Source organism: Sebastes umbrosus, chromosome 18, assembly GCF_015220745.1.
Source record: "Sebastes umbrosus isolate fSebUmb1 chromosome 18, fSebUmb1.pri, whole genome shotgun sequence".
In the NCBI taxonomy this organism is placed as follows: Eukaryota; Metazoa; Chordata; class Actinopteri; order Perciformes; family Sebastidae; genus Sebastes; species Sebastes umbrosus.
In genome coordinates this window covers 13,585,513-13,605,438 of record NC_051286.1, presented here as the reverse complement: position 1 = coordinate 13,605,438, position 19,926 = coordinate 13,585,513, and the positions used below count along the sequence as shown (strand labels likewise).

The following is a 19,926-nucleotide window of genomic DNA, read 5'->3' as shown; positions in this document are numbered from 1 at the left end:
GTCATACTATTATGCCATAACAAATGCCATAGTATAATATGTCATTGAAAAAGTGTCATAAAAAAGTCATTGTATAGTATGTCAATAAAAAAGTCGTAAAAAAGTAATAGTATTGTGAGCCATTTAAAGAAACTGTCATTTACCTTCATTTCAATTCAAAATATAGTAGGTATATTTCATAAACATTCTTACTGAGGTGAACTGCGCAGGGTAGTAAAGTAGGTCCACCTGTCACTGAATGCATGCGCGCTCCCGCAGCCAGGCGCGCACCTCCTCCTATCAGAGGGGAACCACCTTTTCACGACAACTCCGGGCTCCTGGTGAGTAAAGGGTCATTTCAGAGGAATCCAACCCGCAGAAGGACACTATGACGGGCAGCATTGCGGGACTCGAGAGGTTTGATAGTCCGGGTAAAGGGCGAGGTCTCCGCGTTACCAGACCCTTTAAAGTTGGAGAGCTGCTGTTCTCCAGTCCGGCGCACTCTTTCGTGCTGTCAGTGAAGGAGAGGGGCTGCTACTGTGAGTTCTGCTTCACCAGGTAAAGTGGTTAGTTTTTTAATCCCTGCATGCTCTGACAATTTTCTTGCATAATTTTCTTTCTGAGCTTTATTGATAGTTCTTAAAGAGTTTCATTTGCTTGTATCACAACCTTTGTCATGATACCTGGCATGCTGTGGCTGCATATACCCTGCAACACACCTTATTACATAATATGTTTAATAAGATGCTATATCCCTGTACCTGCAAATCAGATTATGTTTTGAGTATTGACCACCCCACACACACACACACACACACACACACACACACACACACACACACACACACAGCACCATACAGACTGTTTCTCATGAAAATGTCACTCAATAGGATCTATTTTGGTTGTCTGGTTCATATCCTGTCCCACATGCCCTTTCTGACCCTCTGTGGGAGTATATGAATGGAGAGCAAAAGATTTGTGATACCTGAGTAGCATCAGGATTACATAATGTCTTTCAACTCTATAGCTGTAGCTGTGATTAATAATAATACAGTGGCTCTAAAAGGTTCATTATGGATGATTACTTACATTGAAGCTACTATAATTTGTACTCTTTGAATCCTTAAATGATATGCTGCTGTTTTAATGAAGTTCCTTTAAACCAGGGGTCAGCAACCTTTACTATCAAAAGAGCCATTTTAGGAAAAAAATAAATAAATGAAAACTGTCTGGAGCCACAAAACAATTGAGCATTGTGATGAAGGTAACACAGTTTATAGTATAAGTATATAGTATATAAGTCTAATGCAGTGAGGGCCCAAGTGCAAATGTACGACGAAGTATTAGGGCCACATTGAGGGAAAACAAATCGGATATTTCAAGAATTAAGTCATAATATTACAAAAAAAAAGTTGTAATATTACAAGAATAAAGTCATAAAATTTACGAGAAAAAAAGTCGTAATATTACGAGAATAAAGTCAGAACTTTACGAGAAAAAAAGTCACAATATTACGAGAATAAAGTCAAAAGTTTACAAGAAAAAAGTCGTAATATTACAAGAATAAAGTCAGAACTTTACGAGAAATTATGACTTTATTCTCATAATACTACGACTTTTTTTCTCGTAAACTTCTGACTCTATTCAAGTAATATTATGATTTTATTCTTGAAATCTCTGATTTATTTTTTTCCTCAATGTGGCCCTCTGTCGTACCAAAGACCCACAACAATGATAAATAAAATTGAAAATGTAACAAAAAAACAGTAATTCATTTCCACTAATTTTTTTTAGTCTGCTTTAAACGTAAAAGATGCCAAAGTCTAATTATGTGCACAGTTTGGATTCTGTGCAGTGACATTTTTTTATATTGTCACTATCTGTTGATAAAAAGTAGATGTTTGAAAAGCATCACTTGCTTTTTTTTCTATTGTAATCCACTGGAACCCTCTGACCTCAGCTTTACCTCCAAACCTCTATGTGACCTCCGGAAGCAAGCCAGCCTAACTTTCCTCAAAATATGAACTTAGTCTCGCATAAACAGACCTTGACTTTGTTAATTTCAGAGAGATCTTGGCAGAATAAGGAGACATTTTAAGATCTAGGGGCAGCCATTCAATATGCTGTAAATTAGAAAAGACAGCATTTCTTTAAAGGGAGCCACAAGCCTAGAGGACTTTTGCAGATACAGTTATAGACATCCAAAGGTGGGACCAATCGTTGTTTTGCAAGTCAAATAAGTCTCAAGTCTTTGAACTCAAGTCCTAAATTAAGGCCGAAGTCCTAAACTTTGACTTTCGAATTCTAAACCAGCCATAATACGCTCTTCGCCAGTTGTAATGCCATTTGCATCTCCGTCTGTAATCATCGACCCATGATTTCATTTTTTGGTGACCGCCGCATAGTTTTTGTACACGAACGAAATTATCTTTGGTATCATTTTTTCCAACTGGCGCTCGGTAACGTAACGTTAGTTCTTCATGGTTCTCCGATGTCAGATTGGTTCTAACAAAGTGAATCTGGGAGATTAGGTGTGGACTTGCTGGGAACGTTACTCGATTCAGGAAATTAATGAATTTGTCGCACACTTTTAAATAACATACTTTGTAATCTTTGGGCTTTGGGGAAGGTGTCAAGTATTTTCAAGTCAAAAGGCTCAAATCCAAGTGAAGTCACGGGTCATTGGTGTTAAAGTATCAGTTAAGTTATCAGCGTGAAACTGTAGTGCGTTCCCAGCTTTAGCCAGTCATGTTCACCGACCATTACGCAGCTTGTTCGACTTGGCCTGACTACCGACAGCAAGCCTTAAAATTAAATGGGTGGACTTTTGCTTTAGTTTTCAATGCGGTGGAGAGACAGCTGGTCCGTCATAAGGTCAGCTCTATTAATACCCACAGAATGTTTTAAAGCTCTTCATTGCTATCAGTTACGACGGGCCATCAGCAACTGCTGCTTCTTGTCTCAAACTAATGGAGCAGGATGTTTAAATGTCCACACACACACTTACACACTCAAGCAGCTACATAAAAGTAGATACTCACATACAGATTAATTCACAACATTGAAGTCTGATACCTGCAGAGCCATCTTTTGTATGCAGGTTGATATCCACTGAGCTCTGATGTCTACCGTTTGAGTGTTGTTTGTTTGTGTGTCTGGGAAAGTAAATTATATAAGGAAGTATGAGGATCTTTGAGTAACTTTTGAATCGTATGCTGTTTGCTATCTATAAGCTAAAACACCCTGTTTTTTTTGTCATAAATAGGAAAGAGGGCTTGGCAAGATGTGGGAAGTGCAAGAAAGCCTTCTACTGCAATGTGAAATGCCAGGTAGGAAACATTTGGAGTAGGGACAGAATGACTGTAATGTAATGATTCCTGTGTAAGATAATGGATCCTATATTGTAGCGTATAAGAGCTCCAAACTATTGTGCAATTCCTTTACAACAGGAATGATAATATTTGCTTGTGGACGGTCCTGACGTTTATATCAGGGGTGCAATATCTCATCTATTGGATGGATTGACATGAAATAGAGGATGAATCCGAATGATTTGGGTGATCTCTGACTTTGCATCCTGTGTAACCAACAGGCTAAATTTAAAGTCCATAACAGTTCAAGTGCAGTTTTGGCTATTTAACGTTGAGTTAAGTCTGATAATGTAGAGCTGAGCCTGCAAAGCTGAGTCTGAGATGACCTAAAATAGTCACTGGAGAGAGGATGAACTCTTGTGTTTTAGGCGACAGTATGTTCTGGTTGTGTTCATCCATCCTATAATTTAGTTTTCTGGTGTGAAAAAGAGCATAACAACGCCATGGATAATGATGAACTAAATCAGAGGGAGGGACTGAGCAGTCAATGAAGGGGTCTGTCTGCATGTGGAGGGGTAATGGGGTTGAGGGTAACATTAGGTCAACACAGTCTGGAGTGACATCCCAGCATGCCGCTTAATGCTTCAGCTGGTAGTGTAGCTCAGGGGCCATATATGCCAACTGTTAGGCCTTTTGTTGTGGTGGGAACTAAACCGTACATTTGTAGTTGACTCTATACCGTAGATGTTCACAATTGAATCAGCTTCAAACTACAGGGTTGCTCTTTTGTGTGCTGTTGTTAAATGTATGTGTGTTTGTGCGTAGAAAGCGGACTGGGCCATGCACAAGCTGGAGTGCTCGGCCATGACTGCGTTCGGAGAGAACTGGTGCCCGTCAGAGATATCTCGTCTAGTGGCCAGGATCCTTGCCAAGAAGGTTGGACAGTTAATAAAAGACAACACGTCATTTTGGACTGTAGTTCACTGAGGTCTTTTCTGTTAATTGTGCTTGTTTTCCACAGAAAACGCAGAAAGAAAGATGTGTTTCTGAGAAGATCTTGCTCATAGAAGAGATGCAATCACGTGAGTAATTGCTCCTTTAACACACATGCATTATTTTTTACTTTGATTGCTCTTTGGGGACAACCCTTATGAACCCTCCTGGAAAGTGTCGGATTCAATATAAAGTGTTCAGAGAGTTTGAGTTTGTACTTCAGTCCTAAGTGTCACTAGATATCCCTCTTAAAAAAAGCACAACCCATTCAGATTAGACTGAGAGAAACACCCATGGCTACATCTATATATATCCTATAGATGTGGGTCGAATGGCCATTACACAACGTAACATGTGTAACAACTTGAATGGGAAGCAGGGGCACTTTAGACTAACACACACAGTGCTGACTGCATGTGTGTCTGTAAGTCAAAGTCTTGTTTGATCGAGTTAGTCGTATTAGTAAAATTCATAGTTGAGGTTCAGTTCAAAATCATAAAAAAGTATTAACTAATATTTCCTGACGTTAGAATAGAATATTGCATGTATAAACGTATATGTTGTTTGCGGCACAGAAATCAAAGTCTAGGCTGTTGAAGGGGAACTCCACTGATTTAAACATCAAAGTCTGTTCACATGTGTTGGGGGAGTGCTACTGCACATGTGAAAAAAGGTTGTATAAAGCCTTTTGTGGCTCCAGAAGGAGCTGCGTGATATCTGATAAACTGCCTCAAGTGATGTCACTTGAGTCAGTGTCAGTTTGGGCTGAAGACTACAAGTCTGAACAGCCGATTAGACTGTTATCAGGCCATTAAATAGGTGTTATTGGTCGCTACATGCACCATAGATGTGGGTCAATAGGGGCCTACTACACCCACTAGTAGGTTTTTATCATCTATTCACATAGTCGATCACCAAAAGAAGGAATAAAAGAACACGACAGCGACCTTTTGCGGCCGTAGTAATTACAAAACAGGGATTTCCCCCAGGAGGCAACGCCAACAATGTGTAGTTGTTTTTGTGTTCACAAGCATTGAGTTTCGCTTTCACTTTTGAAACAGTTATTTTAAGCCAAAACATGTTTTTCTCCTAAACTTAACCAAATGGTTTTGTTGCCTAAACCTAAAGAAGCCGCTTTGTTAGTGTTCAAAACGTAACGTTTCATGCAATTTTTAAATGTTAGAACGTGTTGCTTTTAAGTTTCGCTTTCACTTTTACAAAGAAGTAGGTGTAGTAGGCTCATAATGACCCACATTTATGGTGCTTATAGCGAGCGATAACGCCTATTTAATGGCCTGACAACAGTCGAATAAGGTGGTCTGAAAATGAAAAGAATTTGGAGGTGTGGCATTAGAAAGAAGTGAGCTCTGTAGCCCGCTCCTCATTTCTGCCTGAGGCTACTCGAGGCTACATTAATCTCTGCCTCTGTCTTTCAAATCTCTGACCAAACCGTTGGTGGTCAAGTTGCATTGTGGGTAATGTAGGCACCAGGTTTTGACAAGGAAGAAGTAAGCGTGGAATAAAAGAGACAATATCTCTGGTTCTGCAACAGCTAGTATTTGCAAATATTACTTAATTGCAGTATGATACTCTGTAACTAGTAATACTGTGAAGAACAGCATGGCGATGTTAGCTGTTAATAACAGTTTTCTCAGTGTGCCCATGTTTGTGTGTGGCTTCGATCTTGCGTGTCTCTGTGTCTGGGTGGAAAAAACTAGTGTTTCATATATTAAAGGCAATCATAGTCTCAAATAAATTATGCTAAAGAGTATGCATGCTACCCTGGGTAAATACAAGTTTAAAAAGTACACATTTTAACAATAAAAAGGTCTATCCTTCTTCCTGTAACAGATGTGGAGGATGTAAATAATGAGAAAAGAGAGATGGACGAGACAGATGTTGCTGGACTGCATCGTTTTTTCTCCAAACATTTGGAGTTGCCCGGCCATAAAGACCTTCTCACACTCTTCTCCCAGGTACTACACACACACATACTGTATAAATGCCTGGAGATAATAATATCTATAGATTCTTGCTCTCTTTTTTGATGTCCTTATCAAGTAAGCATACATTTTGTAATACTAACAATTCTCTTGTCCATCAACAGGTTGCCTGTAATGGTTTCACTATAGAGGACGATGAACTGTCCCACATGGGTACTGCAGTCTACCCAGAGTAAGAAGGAAAACTCACATGCATACGAGCACATTTTCATTCTGTACTGTTTCAACTACGCATGTAAAGGTACAGTATATTACACAGTACATTCTCCCCTCCTTACACAGCTTCTTTTGTGTCTCTCAATGTGTTTTTCTCTCAGTGGCTTCTTTGGATATGTGTTAGTTCCTTCATTTTATTTTGGGACATTGGTCATTTGATTTGGACTCCAGTCATTGGGCCTCATGCAAGAACCACTCGTACGAACAGATGCGTTCTTAAGTGGCTTGTATAAGTGATTTAGGAGAACTTGTTGCATTCAACAATTTTCTCTTTTTCAGATTTTTCTCTAAGGTACGAACACATTTATGAGTCATGTGCAACTAATCTACTAGTTTTTCACTAATGGATTGAATATTTCATTACAAATATAAAAACAATTAAAAATTAAAAAATTAAATCCTATATAAATAACACATCATAATTATGTTGACATTATCCTGTTTGACTCTGCAATTGGAATTATGATATAATTATAAATGTATTCATATAGCCTAACGATATCATCATTAACTTAAATTGGGCATTGATGCTATTGTAGAACACTATAATATCAATATGAACATCTCAAACTGCAAAACAACTTTAATTATGCACTAATTGAAGGTTAATTTGTCTCTTTATATAATAAGGTTAACGTGAAGTGTAACCAGGCGCGTCATGGCTGACTTACTTCTTTTGGATGCGCATCAGGCTCTTGGAAGAGAGCGTGTCTTTAGACACTGTACTGATATATTGGCAGAAACAGATGAATGGGGCAGGGCGCGTAGCCATATATAGTATCATTGGGGCGTTATCCTATTTTACATTTCTTATGAATGCACGCTCATTTACACACAGGTGGCATTCATCATGTTTACGCAGGTAATTTACAGTTATAGTTATTAGAATCTGACGTGGCACACTTGTAAAAGCCCACAGTACGAAAAAAAAAATTAAGATAAGAATATGAAAATGTTCCTGCATGAGGCCCATTGTTCTTGAAAAAAAAACTGGAGAAGGACAGACATATTACTCCATGAATGCCACTTTTAGCGGTAATTGTTTCAAAGGTCAGTATTCAGAGCAACAGATATCCAAAGAGGCCAGATTGTCAATTCCTATCAAGACAACTATTCTTCTCCAGTTGTTCATTTGGTGGTAAAGTCAGCTGAGGCTGTTAAGTTTTAAAACTGTCTGTGTGAAGGAGAATTTGCCCTCTCAGCTCTTTTTTTATGCTATTTCCAGCCTGCCATAATAGCAAGGTCGCTAATATATTTCAGGGACACTGAAGACCTCTCTGTAAGTGCAGTTGTAGCGTAGTGTTAATACCACTTAAAATAAAGTTATGTCACTGTAATGTCATTAATAATAATGAGTTGGCACTTTTCTCACTGCTCCTACTACTTCATCCATTGTATCTGTTTCTGTCTGTCTCTCCATAGTGTGGCACTGATAAACCACAGCTGTCTCGCCAGCGTCATAGTCACATATAACGGGACGTCGGCGGAGGTTCGGGCGGTGCAGAACATGAAGCCTGGGGACGAGGTGAGGAAAGGGGACAGCTGCCATTAGAGGGGGATGGGTTGGTGTGTGAAGAAGAGAGCCATGTGTGAAACGTGTGTCTGTCTGTGAGCTCGATTCAATTCACTAAATTACTTTTAAACTAGTAAAGAACAGTAAATGTTTTATGTTTAAACGACACAATACTTCCTTTTCATCTTCCAGTAATATATAGGAATTGATATAACATTTGAATGATGTGTTAGCTAGGCATTGCTTTTTGATTGTGTTTTGTGCCACCTTGAGGTTAAAGGAATAGTTCAACATTTTGGCAATGCGCTTATTCACTTTCGTGCCAAGAGTTGGATAAGAAGATAGACACTATCTGAGAGCGGTATCTATCTTCTCATAACATATTTCTTTCTCAAGATGCCAAATTATTCCTTTAAATCTTGAAACAAACTTGATAGGTTGATAGTTTTGGATTAAAGTTTATTATGGATGAGACAGTAGCTTAAAAATGGAAAAGCCTTGGACACTTGACTGTGTGATTAAAAGGTAAAAAGGAAGACTTTGGCCTCAGCATCACTGCTGGTGGTGTATAGTACCAGGTCAATGACAGTTTACTTGTCAGTGTGTCAAGACAACATTGTGTGTGTGTGTGGTTTAAAGGGGGGATGCAGCTGCTGATTAAAGAGGCCGGCGGGGTTATTTTCAGTTGCAGTTTAGAATCTATCTGGCAGCAAATTGAGACATACAATTTGATGCAAAATTTTTTAAAAAGAGAGTGTGCATTACCTGTATTTAGGATTCTCATGTGCTGTTTGTTATTTCCACCTCTAGGTGCTCATCAGCTACATAGACGTCCTCTATCCAACAGACGATCGCAACAACAGGCTGAGAGAGTCCTATTATTTCACCTGTGAATGCAAGGAATGTAAAACCAAGTCCAAGGTACGACACAACAAGAAGTGCTGAGGAGAAAAAAACACAAAATCAAACAATCATACAATTGACATTGTAATTCATGTGTAAAATTTAGAAACAAAACTTCACAGTTTGGTTGACTTTCCTGCTCAGTATTCTGTCTTCACCTCCAGGACAAGGCAAAGTTGAAAGTACGCAAGCAGAGTGACCCCAAAGAGCCAGAGGTCATCAGCAACATGGTGCGCTACGCCAAGAAAACCATCGGAGAGTTCCGGGCCTCCAAACACATAAAGAATATCCTTTAATGTCACTAAATAACAGCGTCTCTTTTGTACAATTCATCATTAGAGGCCCTTTGACGTTTCACTTAAAGGTGCTCTATACGAAATCCAGAGCATTAATATAGCAGCAAACAACAATGTCTAACATAACATCTATGTAAAGATATAGAGGAGTAATGTCTACCTGAGCAGAGAATGAAGTCTCTCTCCCTGTGTGTGTGTGTTGTAATCAGAGCTTCTCCATCCTTTGTTGACATAGCCGGGCCGGATGCATGCGCTTTTAGTGCATGTTCGTGAACACTACGTCCTCCACACGGCGATTGCCTCATTAACGTTATGGTTCCCTTATAGCATTGGGTTTAAATCAGAAATATTGTCCAAAAGGCACTTTTGCTTTTCGCTTTGACACCAAAATCTCCTCCATCGTCTCGTCTGTCCACTCTCTCGTCCCGTGTGTGAAATCTGACTCCTGCTACTCTGTGCTGAGACTCCGTACGGAGCAGATGCATTCACTTTCAGTTTGTAACATCCGTCGTCCGAACGATGTCACAGAAGCGTAGCACCCACCCTCCGGTTGCCCCCCAGGTTAACACTGTTAGCTCTGTCAGCAGTGTTGCCTTTGTTTTCACTGTTAGCACCTTTAAAACTCAGCTTGTGTTGATGCAGTCCTTGACTCCGTGGCACCCGCCAGTGAGTTGCTGGAGATGTGTGAACAGAGCCTGGAGGAGATGGGAGCCGTCTTTGATGACGCCAATGTCTACATGCTCCACATGATGTACCAGGCCATGGGGGTTTGTCTCTACTTGGAAGATCCAAACGGAGCTATCAGATACGGCGAGAAGATCATCAAACATTACAGGTGACGAGAAACAGTGAACCCTGAAAATATGGCAGCAGACCATGTCACAGCGCCTCTTTCACTGTGACAACATGTAACTAAGTAACAGCCGCATATAGATTGCATTGTGGGGATTGTTTTTTTTTTGGAATTTGCACATACCTGGAACTAAAAGTTAGGATCTGCCTCGGTTAATCTGTCGTTTACGAGTCCATCAATTTCTGAAAAACTGTGAATTTGTGTCAAAAGTAAATCAAATCAATTTAAGTGTAATCAGTATGTATGCTCTCTTTCCAATGCAGCAAGCTGTATCCACCCTACTCTCTGAATGTGTCCTCCATGTACCTGAAGTTGGGCAGACTGTACATGGGCCTAGGCAGACTTTCAGTGGGTGCCAACGCTCTCAAGAAGGTAACTTGACCTGCTGACTTTTTACATCAGACTTTCATACTCAAATATAGCAGCTATAAGGCACTTTTTTACTAATTGAACACCAGTAAATACTGGATATCATTTGAAATCTCACAATATTAAGTTTTGGTACCGATACTTAAACTTTTTCCGACACCTTAGTTAGAGAAAAATGAAGTTGTTTTTCGACAAAATCCATGTTTTAATTCAAAAAATGAAGCCTTCTTCTCAAGCAGCCATTCAATAACGTCTAGAGACCATCTTGCGATGGGATCACACCAGCTGCAACGCCAAATCACACCAGGGGTGTAAAGTGGGGGGGGCTCGTAAATACATCTTGCACAGTTGAGATACTATCACAAAAATCTGTCCACAGACAGACTCACAAGGTGAAAACAATACCAGCCTCGCTGTAGCAGCTGGTAATAACATTCTGTCTGAAATTTAAATAGGAAACCGTCTAATCAAGGAACAGGTAACTATAAACAAGCATTGGATGATAGCTTTTAGAACTTGACAGTTTTCAATACTGCTGTATGCTTTAAATGCTGAAGACACATTTCAGTTGGGATCAAAAAGGTAGTGAGGTTCGATATACCAGACCTAGAAATGATGTACATTCTTGCATGCTGTAAAATTGTATTTGTTTGTTTGTACACAGGCAATGGCCATAATGGAGGTTGCACATGGGAAGGATCACTTCTACTTGACAGAGTTGCGCAAAGAGATGGTACGAAAATGACGAGAAAGTAAAGAAATGATGTAACACGGCTGACCCGTACGGACTGCATACACTCCTTTGACTCGGAGCTTCACGGAACTGAAGGCACTTTGTAGTATTTTTGGTACTGAAGCAAAGATAAAGAGCATTCATGTTTTTATGCAAAGTTTTATGCATTAAAAACATTTTTGGGATATTGGACTTTTTACATCAGTTTGCAAGTTTGTTGAATGCAGGATACTTTTGTACCAAGCATGCGTTTAATGTTCAGTTATGGGCAAATGTGAAAATCTGACATTGTGAACAGTGCTTTTTTTAAAAGGTTTTTCCAAGTTGTTAATGATTTCTTGCTTTTTTTGGCTCGTGAACAATGTCCGAAAATGGTGGAAATTGTTGATCGGTGTTTCCCGAAGCCCAAGATGACGTCCCCACGTCTTGTTTTGTCCACAACTCAAAAAGATATTCAGTTTACCGTCATAGAGGAGTAAAGAAACCAGAAAATATTCACATTTAAGAAGCTGCAATCAGAGAATTTTTATTTTTTTTTCTTAAACAATTACTCAAACCGATGAATCAATTATAAAAATGGTTACCGATTAATTTAATAGTTGATAATCGATTAATCTTTGCAGCTCTAACGCACATTAAAAGAAAAAAACATTAAAAAAAAAATATACAAAATAAATTAATTTGGGGCCACAGTCTTAAAGAAAATAAGGCTTTATTGCATAATAAGCAAGTACGACAGCTTCATACATGTCTGGGGAGAGAAAAACAAAAGACTTGATACACTGAAAACGCATATACAAAACATATGTACACATACTTTGAAAGGTATTTGGGAGTTTTTGCCAAAAAAAAAAAAATGAAGGGGAAAACTTAAATATAAACAAACAGTGGAATGCCGTGTGAGGAAATACTGTCACAAAGAGAACAGAAGTGCAACAAAACACTTATATGTCAAGAGAGCATAAAGCTTATACTTACTTGAGAATATATACATTGAAATATAAAAATGCATGCATAGTTTATTATGTTGCGGTATTTTTAGAGTACCAAGTCAAAAGAAGGAACTATATAAAACATTTGTAGAAATCTTTTTTTCTCACATGCCCATTATGTACAAAGTTACTTTGGACACGGCTGGCTTTGCATCACGATTCAGAAAAATAAAAAAGAAGGAAATTCTAAATTATATAAACAGGAACATGGCAATATAGTAATCTATTAGGTTTGGATCAGATTTATACTAATGGCAAAGTCAGTTGTGTCACTTTTACACTATTATCCTTCAAAAATAAACCAAGATATCAGTATTCTCTTACTGCCAATTCCTAACCCAAGAGTTTGGTAAATAAATTGAAATGTTAAAAAAGTTATTCTTATAAGAAAACAAACTATTAAATACCGATTTAAAGATTTAATCTTTGGAGGTAAAAGGTTTAGTTTACCAAACCCATCCAGAACCCTAAAACAATGATAAGGCTGTCAGCTTCTCCTTGTTTCATGTTTCAATAAGGCACAATGATTAGTATCAGTATCTGCTGTATAAGGACACAATTCTATATTGACTGCCAACTGTGAAATTATATTTATAAATGACCTCCAAATCATTGGACAAACACTTGAAGACTTTTGAAATGCTTTTAGGACACGTTTGATCACTGCAATTCAGTCTTAAAATGCACTTTGTGTGTTTGCATGTGGAGGAAGATCTTATTGAAATGTATCGCGGAAAATGGGAGCAATCCTTTTTGACACTGACAAGGAAGGCTTTCTGAAAAATATAGTAAACATTAAGACAAGTTCAAAAGATGACAAATAAAAACTGACAGGGCAGGGATCGACATGCTTGTCAATGCTCCGTTAAAATGGCGAAAGGTGACCACAATCTTGATAGAAATAAATAAAAACATTTGTTACAATGTTGAAGTAAATATTTGCTGTATTAATCAATACTCTGTTAAAAATAAAAAAGGAACATTTTTTAGAACAGTGATTCAAAGAATACTTTTGTTTGGCAAACTCTTTCAGAGTGTAGAAAATAGTAATAATACTGCTGCCACCTACTGTTCATGCAGCGTAGTGCCATTACTAACAATGGCTAAATAATGAAGGAGAAATGTAGCAGGCAGGCGATCTATCCCAACTGAAACTGAGATTTCTCAAGATCTTTGTTAAGAAATCTCAAGAAAACACATAGACAGACACCTGCGTGAGGGAAACGCACAAACATGCGTTCTCCACACAGACGGACCAGGTCGAAGAATTAAACCCAGGGGGAGAAAGAACTACATACACTGATTAGGAGAAAAATAGTTGTCAATTTTCTATACAGGCCTACACAAATCCTTTCCTCCCTTGAGGTGAGTGTGTATGAAAATCTGCCAGAATTTCCATAAACTGCCGAATAGAAAACTCAACATGAATCTGTGTATCTGCTTCCAACCAGCTAATTTAAAGTACCATTGTCGTTATCTGGTGCCATGTAAGGTCAAAGGTCCGAATCCCGGGGCTCAGATGAGGCGAGAGTTCTTGAGGAACTGGATGAGGACCTGGTAGACAAACTTGTACTGGGAAATGGTCTGCACCATCAGCATCCTCTGCTGCCTCAGCCCGGACAACATGGTGGGAACCTCCACGGGCTGAAAAAGAGAGACGGACGACATATGGTGATTGAAAAACAAGACATAAAAAGAGAAAAGGAAGAAAGTGAGAGACAATCCTTTGCATTGTCTCACTACAGAGGATTCACCCAGTGAAATAATCAAAAGGGATCATACCTGGAGTTACCTGATCTGCATACTTAGATGAGAAAGTATATAATGTTTTGCAAATGCGGTGTATCTTTTAAACAACTCTTCTTCAAAGTCACACGGTCTGCATCCTCATAGGCAACATCTTGATTTACAAAATAAAAGACCTGTGTATGCTAACCTGTCGCCGCATCACCTCCGTCTCCATGAGAGGAGCTCTCAGCCTCAACTTGACCTGTTTGTGAGGAGTGACTGGGCAGGAGAGGAGCTGCCAGTGCATGTGCTAGTCGCTGCAGAGGCACCAGCGTTAGCACCGGGTGTCTCCACTATGTTTTTGTTGTTATTCTGATTCAGCTTTTTAGAAGTTAGCAAGTAATGAACTTTGCTTTCTCTCTTTACATATTTCGCCGACTTGATGCGTACCAATCTGTATTTTTAACCAAGATTTTTAACCATGATGTCGAAGCAGAAAAAAAATCCACTGCTTTTGTGGTAAAAGTAGGTTTTCTAAACAACACACTTGCAACATCATTTACAACAGCGCCACCCATGGAAGAACGCCTTACCAAAAACAACCAGGTATTCAATGCCAATATAAGAAGAAACACCACAACACTGCACACTGCAATGGTTTCAAATGTAAAGTGCTTTTAGTTTTGTATGATGTAATGTTTATATTCTCTGTACCGCTGCCTGAATTTGAACATTTGATTACATAACTCTTTTGTGGAGTGACAAATATTTTTCCAGAGACCCTAAAAATGTTGCTGTTAAGGCTTTCAGGGGGCCTCAAGTATCAATCAAGATGATGATCAAGATTGATTGACACTTGAAACATATCTCACACACTTATATGAGACATATATCTTGTCAGAGAAAAGCTGTGATCCTAAAATTGACTAACACTTATCAGCCTCTTTGCAGCCCTGTAAGTCCTCCGTCCACCCACCTCGTTGTGCTCCAGGCAGCTGATCATGAGCTCAGTGAGGATGACCACTCCGGTGCGACCCACGCCGGCACTACAGTGAACCACCACAGGTGGATTGAGGCTCTTTGAGGTGTCCAGCATGGAGTTGGTGTGTCTCCTTACAGACTGGATCTCCTCCAGGTAAGCTGCAGGAAAGAAGAAGGAGACAAAGGTAAGATGTGGGCATTGTGTTTGCCAGGCTGAAGAGAGAATTCGTCGAACTGATTTTGTTGCTCACTTGTTGTATAATAACATCTTTTCAGGCTTCTTTAAAAGGAATGACATTTACACACTAACTTGCCGAGAGTTAGATAAGAATATCAATACCTTTCTCACATCTGTGAGAAAGGTATTGATTTAATACCTTTAATGACACATTAAATAATGAAGGTATATTGTTTCATCACTTCCTGTTATGTCTTGAAATTCACACAAACTGATGATGATGATAACGATGACACTCACAGAGGAACCCCTGGACATATTCGGGACAGCCCTGCTCAGGCCAGTCAGTGTACTGCAGGTGCCAGACCGTCCTCTCCTGGCCAGAGAGCAGGTGTTTGACCTTTAACCCCGTGGTGGCGTAGCAGCCGGAGTCGGTGCGGAATTTGGTGGTCACCTTGAACTTGCCGTGAGTGGCCGAGTTGTGTTTGGAGCCCAGTTTGGGCCAGTAGCGGTGACTCTTGGACCTGCCGCCCTCCTGGATGGAAGAGAGGGTGAAGATGGAAAAAAAAAAGAGAAAAGAAGGGGATGAGGGGAAATGAGATGATGAGCACTGAAACATAAAGACACAGTAACACACACTCTCACCGTCATCCTATTTCTCACTCACAGAGACAGACGCCAGCTGTCAGCCGCTGAAAAATATCCACATCTGCTTGTGCCATGTGTGTGCATATATGTGTGTGTGTGTGTACCTCCTCGGCAGTAACCATGGCGATGACGTTGACCCCCTGCTCCCAGACCATCTGCCAGAAGTCGGCACAGGTGTTCGCTAGCGGGCCCTGGGTGGCAATGTAGTGCCACTCCTCCCCTCTGATCATCACCTGGGAAAACACATAAAGAATCAATTAGTGCACATGGAGATTACAGTGACTGCAGCGCAAACAAGAATCAGCTGACACCTGGGTAAACAAACTCATTTGCGAGCACATTTCAATTAAATAAAAACTCAGAATTTATATTTATAATATATGAAATGTTAACAGCTTTATTTACACACATTGACATTAACCTCATCCACCACCGGAGGGCAGTATAAACACAATCTGTATGCACAGTTTGAGTCTTTTCTCTCATTTCGACCCCTCTTCTTTAGCTTTCTTTTGCTTTCCCTCATTAATAATCACAAGGCCACACACCGCACTGAAAAACTCCCCATCTTCAATACAACCACATAGACCTTACATAATGAGCATGTCCCAGCTAATTCCTCAGGCCCACCTCGTGACTGTAAACACTGTATTTAGAGATGGATGGGGAATAAACAAGGCCTTTTGTTCTGTGGCAGCTACCTTAAATGACGGGGGGGGAAAGTAAGAGGGTTACACCGTGATAGGCAGCGATTCGGCGCTGCTTTGGTGAAATGCAAACTCATGCATGCACACAAGCTTGTTGTGCGCACACACTGTTTGCAACTAAGCATGAATAGAGGGCCAGTGAGAGCAGCTCAGGTTGACTTAAGAGGGTTTGGAGTTTGGACCACATTCTTTGGGAATTCCACGAGCTCTGTGAGCTTAAAGGCCCAAACAGGCTTCAACAGCTGCCTTTCATCCGTTCCTCCGAGCCATTCGCTGCTTAGGAATGACCACAACAAAGACGGGCCGAGAGCTGAATGTGTCGAGTTTATGCTCTGCGTTTTAATTTATGGTGTATGATGTGGGTGTTGCAAAGCATTTTTAAGAGACTGATTAAGTCGAGCCAAACACATAAATTGGAATCTTATGAAACACTTTGTGAAATACTCTATCAGTTAAATGGACTGTTTTACCAGCATATGTCATCCTTTCCCTCTTTATTGGTTCACACTGAAAACTGACAGATGATCTATCTGTAGTTGCACTTGTTTTTATGCACATTTTAGATTTTTTTTGACACTGATATTTTAACAAAACTACTTTTACGCTTTGCTGAGGAGGAAAAGATGGTGAGCCGATAAAAGTGAAATGTGACAAAGTCCAATGGAAACAGCTCTTGGTGAATAAATCATGATACACACGAAGCATGTGACCTAAACTTCCACTGAAGAGACGAAAAATTGCAGCAGCCGAAAAGATCCGTGTGGAGGAAACTGTAACGTTCATTATTAAACAAACATTAATGCCATCTACGTTGTTTTTCCACCGTTTGAGGTTTGACTGCTGCTGGTTTAATTACATCATCTCTGCAATGGTATAACGGCATCTGACTGGAGAATCAGCGAGAACTGTTTATAGTAACAGCAGTTGATGGAAACGCACATCGATTTGCATTAGAGCTGGGAAATACATATAAATTATATCAATATCATGATATGAGACTAGATATTGTCATAGATTTTGGATATCATAACATAAGGCTGTGTTCACGATCAGATGGTGCGGCAAAAACGCAGGTTATCCCATTCATTTTGAATGGGGGTAGTGCATTTGAGCTGTGGCCTGCAGCGGAAAAGTTGAATCAGAATCAACTTTTGGAAAAACGCAACCCGACGTCACGCTGCAGTGGCCAATCACGTAACCGGTTATCCAGAGCTGTACAACCCAGCCATAAGGGAACAAAAGACGTTAATCGTCGCAGTAAATGGGCCATCAAAGTGACTCGCCCCGACCTCTGCACAACCCTGCAGAGAACCGCTGCAATGCCTGATCTAAAGAGAACGCAGCCTAAGTGTTGTCTTTTCCTGGTTTTAAAGGCTGCATTACAGTAAAGTGATGTAATTTTCTGAACTTATCAGACTGTTCCAGCTGTTCTATTATTTGCCTTTACCCACTTAGTCATTATATCCACATTACTGATGATTATTTATCAAAAATATCATTGTGCAAATATTTTGTAAAGGCACCAATGGTCAACTCTACAACATCGTCATTGAGGTATTCGGTCAAAATTATTGTGATATTGGATTTTCTCCATATCGCCCAGCCCTAATGTGCATTTCTTTTGACGATTTTCTGGAAATTTAGGTAAAATTTGTATTACATTTGAATGTTAATGTTAATATATCATGTTTATTGCTTCTGTCCAATGAAAACCATCTCCAATTTTGGTGATCTTAAATTTTTCAGGTAAACTAGACAATTAAGTGTTCCTTTATGGATTTAGCTACTTAAGATAAATAAACCATTTAAAAACCCATTAAAATTTCCTGAAAAATGTATTGTCACAAAGACATTTTTTCTTGGCTCATGAAAAGTTGACATTTTGGAGGTACCCGGTGTTCATAAAACGATATAACATATACAAAAAGACCTCCCACCTTTCAGGATTTAACGAATGAATTAGATAAAAGTCTGTTTTACAGACAGTTAGATGCTATAATCATCCCTTAAATTCCTGTTTACACTTGTTGACATTTTACCCTTGACCCCTCGAGCACACCTTGATATGCGAGGCGTTGATGTAGCCCGTGTTGTTCTCCTTGTTTGGCACAAGCTCGACCCGATTCTCTTCATACGGAACGACGTCACGGAAACGGTTGCGCTCTGTGTTTTCGGGCAGAGTTGCCGTGGTGAGAGCACAGTCTGCCCTCTTCTTGGGCACCTGCTCATACTCAGTGAAGACCCGCTCCTCTTCCAGCTTCAACTCCAAGGTCTTGCACTGGAGAGACGGAGAGAAAAAGAAAGAGAGAGGAGGAGGAGGAGGAGGGGTGTTAGTCATTCACATCATTCAGAGGTTTCTCTTTCAGTTCCCAAGGGGCTTTTATCCGTTTACATTCCACCATATCGAAAGAGACTATTCAGACCAGAAGAATCCAGAAATCTCATTATAATATACGTCCACATTTCTAAACCCTCGTCACCACTCGCAGCTGAATACTGACTTCAACATCAAAGAACTCAAAGCATGTATAATGCATCAACACAGCTGTAAAAGAGCAGACTATGCAGTGGTGGTATTCATCCTGATGGAGCTACATGTTTATTAGGCCAGTCATGTTTGAGAGGGCAGCATCTCTGTCTCTCTCTCTCTCTCTCTCTCTCTTTCTATCACTCTTTCTGTGTGGCTCGCTCTCGCTCTCTCTCGGGTCAAATTCTTAACATACCAACGGGCCTAGAGGCGATAAGCACCACCATGCCACGCGTTCCACAGCCCACTTAGGGCTTGCCCCCGTTAGCTTAGCAACAGACGGGACAAAGGCTGCGTTTCACACCTCCGTACTCAAAAAAGGGAGCCAACAGACAGTATTTGGGAAACGGGATGCATGAAATAGTGTGATAATCAGAGACTGTTTGATAATCTTCAGACAAGCCTCCTTTATCAGCTGCTCTTAATTCAGAAAAGCAGCAGTTGTATAATTATATTTTCAGTCTAAAATTGATTTGAAAATTTGGTTACGTACCTTTTGAGCAATAGTGAGTAAAAAATGAGCTATAAAGAGCTCGTTTTGTATCTACAGTACCATAAAATGACAAGAATAAACCTAGAATTTAGAGCTGCAACTGACAAATATTTTCATTCTCGATTAATCGATTAGTTGTTTGATCTATAAAATGTCAGAAAATGGTGAAAAATGTGGATCATTGTTTCCTTTATTAATCAATTGCACATACTATACATACTATCTAACTGAAAAACAAACAAAAAGGACATTTGCTAGATCTTTCAAAATACTTCCTGACACACTGTTAAAGGCATGAAATCTTAAAAACTCAAGCAACTGCACATATATTCAAAATAACATTTTTTGTAAACATCTTACCCGTTCGTCGGTTGCAGCCTTGGCGCCTTCTTCCGCAGGACTCTCGGGGACCGGCATCCGGGCCACGTAGAGGCCGTTGAGGGCGGCCATCATCAGCGGCCTCTTCATGGAGTCCACGGACATCTTCTGTCTTTCCAGCGTCT

General features: G+C 39.8%; 2 protein-coding genes across 3 annotated transcripts in view; one reads left to right on the top strand and one right to left on the bottom strand.

Moving 5' to 3' along the window:
• Positions 1-259: 259 nt before the first annotated feature.
• Positions 260-11,500, top strand: LOC119477286 (N-lysine methyltransferase SMYD2-like). The gene is made up of 12 exons (XM_037751302.1): positions 260-537; positions 3,245-3,308; positions 4,116-4,226; positions 4,312-4,372; positions 6,135-6,259; positions 6,391-6,458; positions 7,925-8,027; positions 8,826-8,936; positions 9,083-9,203; positions 9,875-10,049; positions 10,331-10,439; positions 11,101-11,500. The coding sequence occupies exons 1-12, from the start codon at positions 368-370 to the stop codon at positions 11,179-11,181; spliced, it is 1,299 nt and encodes a 432-aa protein (XP_037607230.1). The 5' UTR covers positions 260-367; the 3' UTR covers positions 11,182-11,500.
• A 364-nt stretch (positions 11,501-11,864) lies between these two features.
• Positions 11,865-19,926, bottom strand: part of LOC119477265 (tyrosine-protein phosphatase non-receptor type 14-like) — a 44,823-nt gene continuing 36,761 nt past the window's right edge. For both annotated transcript variants that reach the window (XM_037751255.1, XM_037751256.1), the window contains 6 exons: positions 19,784-19,924; positions 18,463-18,681; positions 15,801-15,929; positions 15,349-15,583; positions 14,866-15,029; positions 11,865-13,805 (listed from right to left, as the gene is read on the bottom strand). In XM_037751255.1, the coding sequence (XP_037607183.1) occupies positions 13,677-13,805; positions 14,866-15,029; positions 15,349-15,583; positions 15,801-15,929; positions 18,463-18,681; positions 19,784-19,924 (1,017 nt within the window). In that variant the 3' untranslated portion in view covers positions 11,865-13,676. The remainder of the gene's footprint in view (positions 13,806-14,865; positions 15,030-15,348; positions 15,584-15,800; positions 15,930-18,462; positions 18,682-19,783; positions 19,925-19,926) is intronic.

Excerpts from the sequence above, each read along its gene's own strand:
- LOC119477286 (XM_037751302.1), top strand. The coding sequence starts at position 368 with ATGACGGGCAGCATTGCGGGACTCGAGAGGTTTGATAGTCCGGGTAAA. Across the intron at positions 538-3,244 it reads TGTGAGTTCTGCTTCACCAG|GAAAGAGGGCTTGGCAAGAT; the intron begins GTAAAGTGGTTA and ends TGTCATAAATAG. Across the intron at positions 4,373-6,134 it reads CATAGAAGAGATGCAATCAC|ATGTGGAGGATGTAAATAAT; the intron begins GTGAGTAATTGC and ends TTCCTGTAACAG.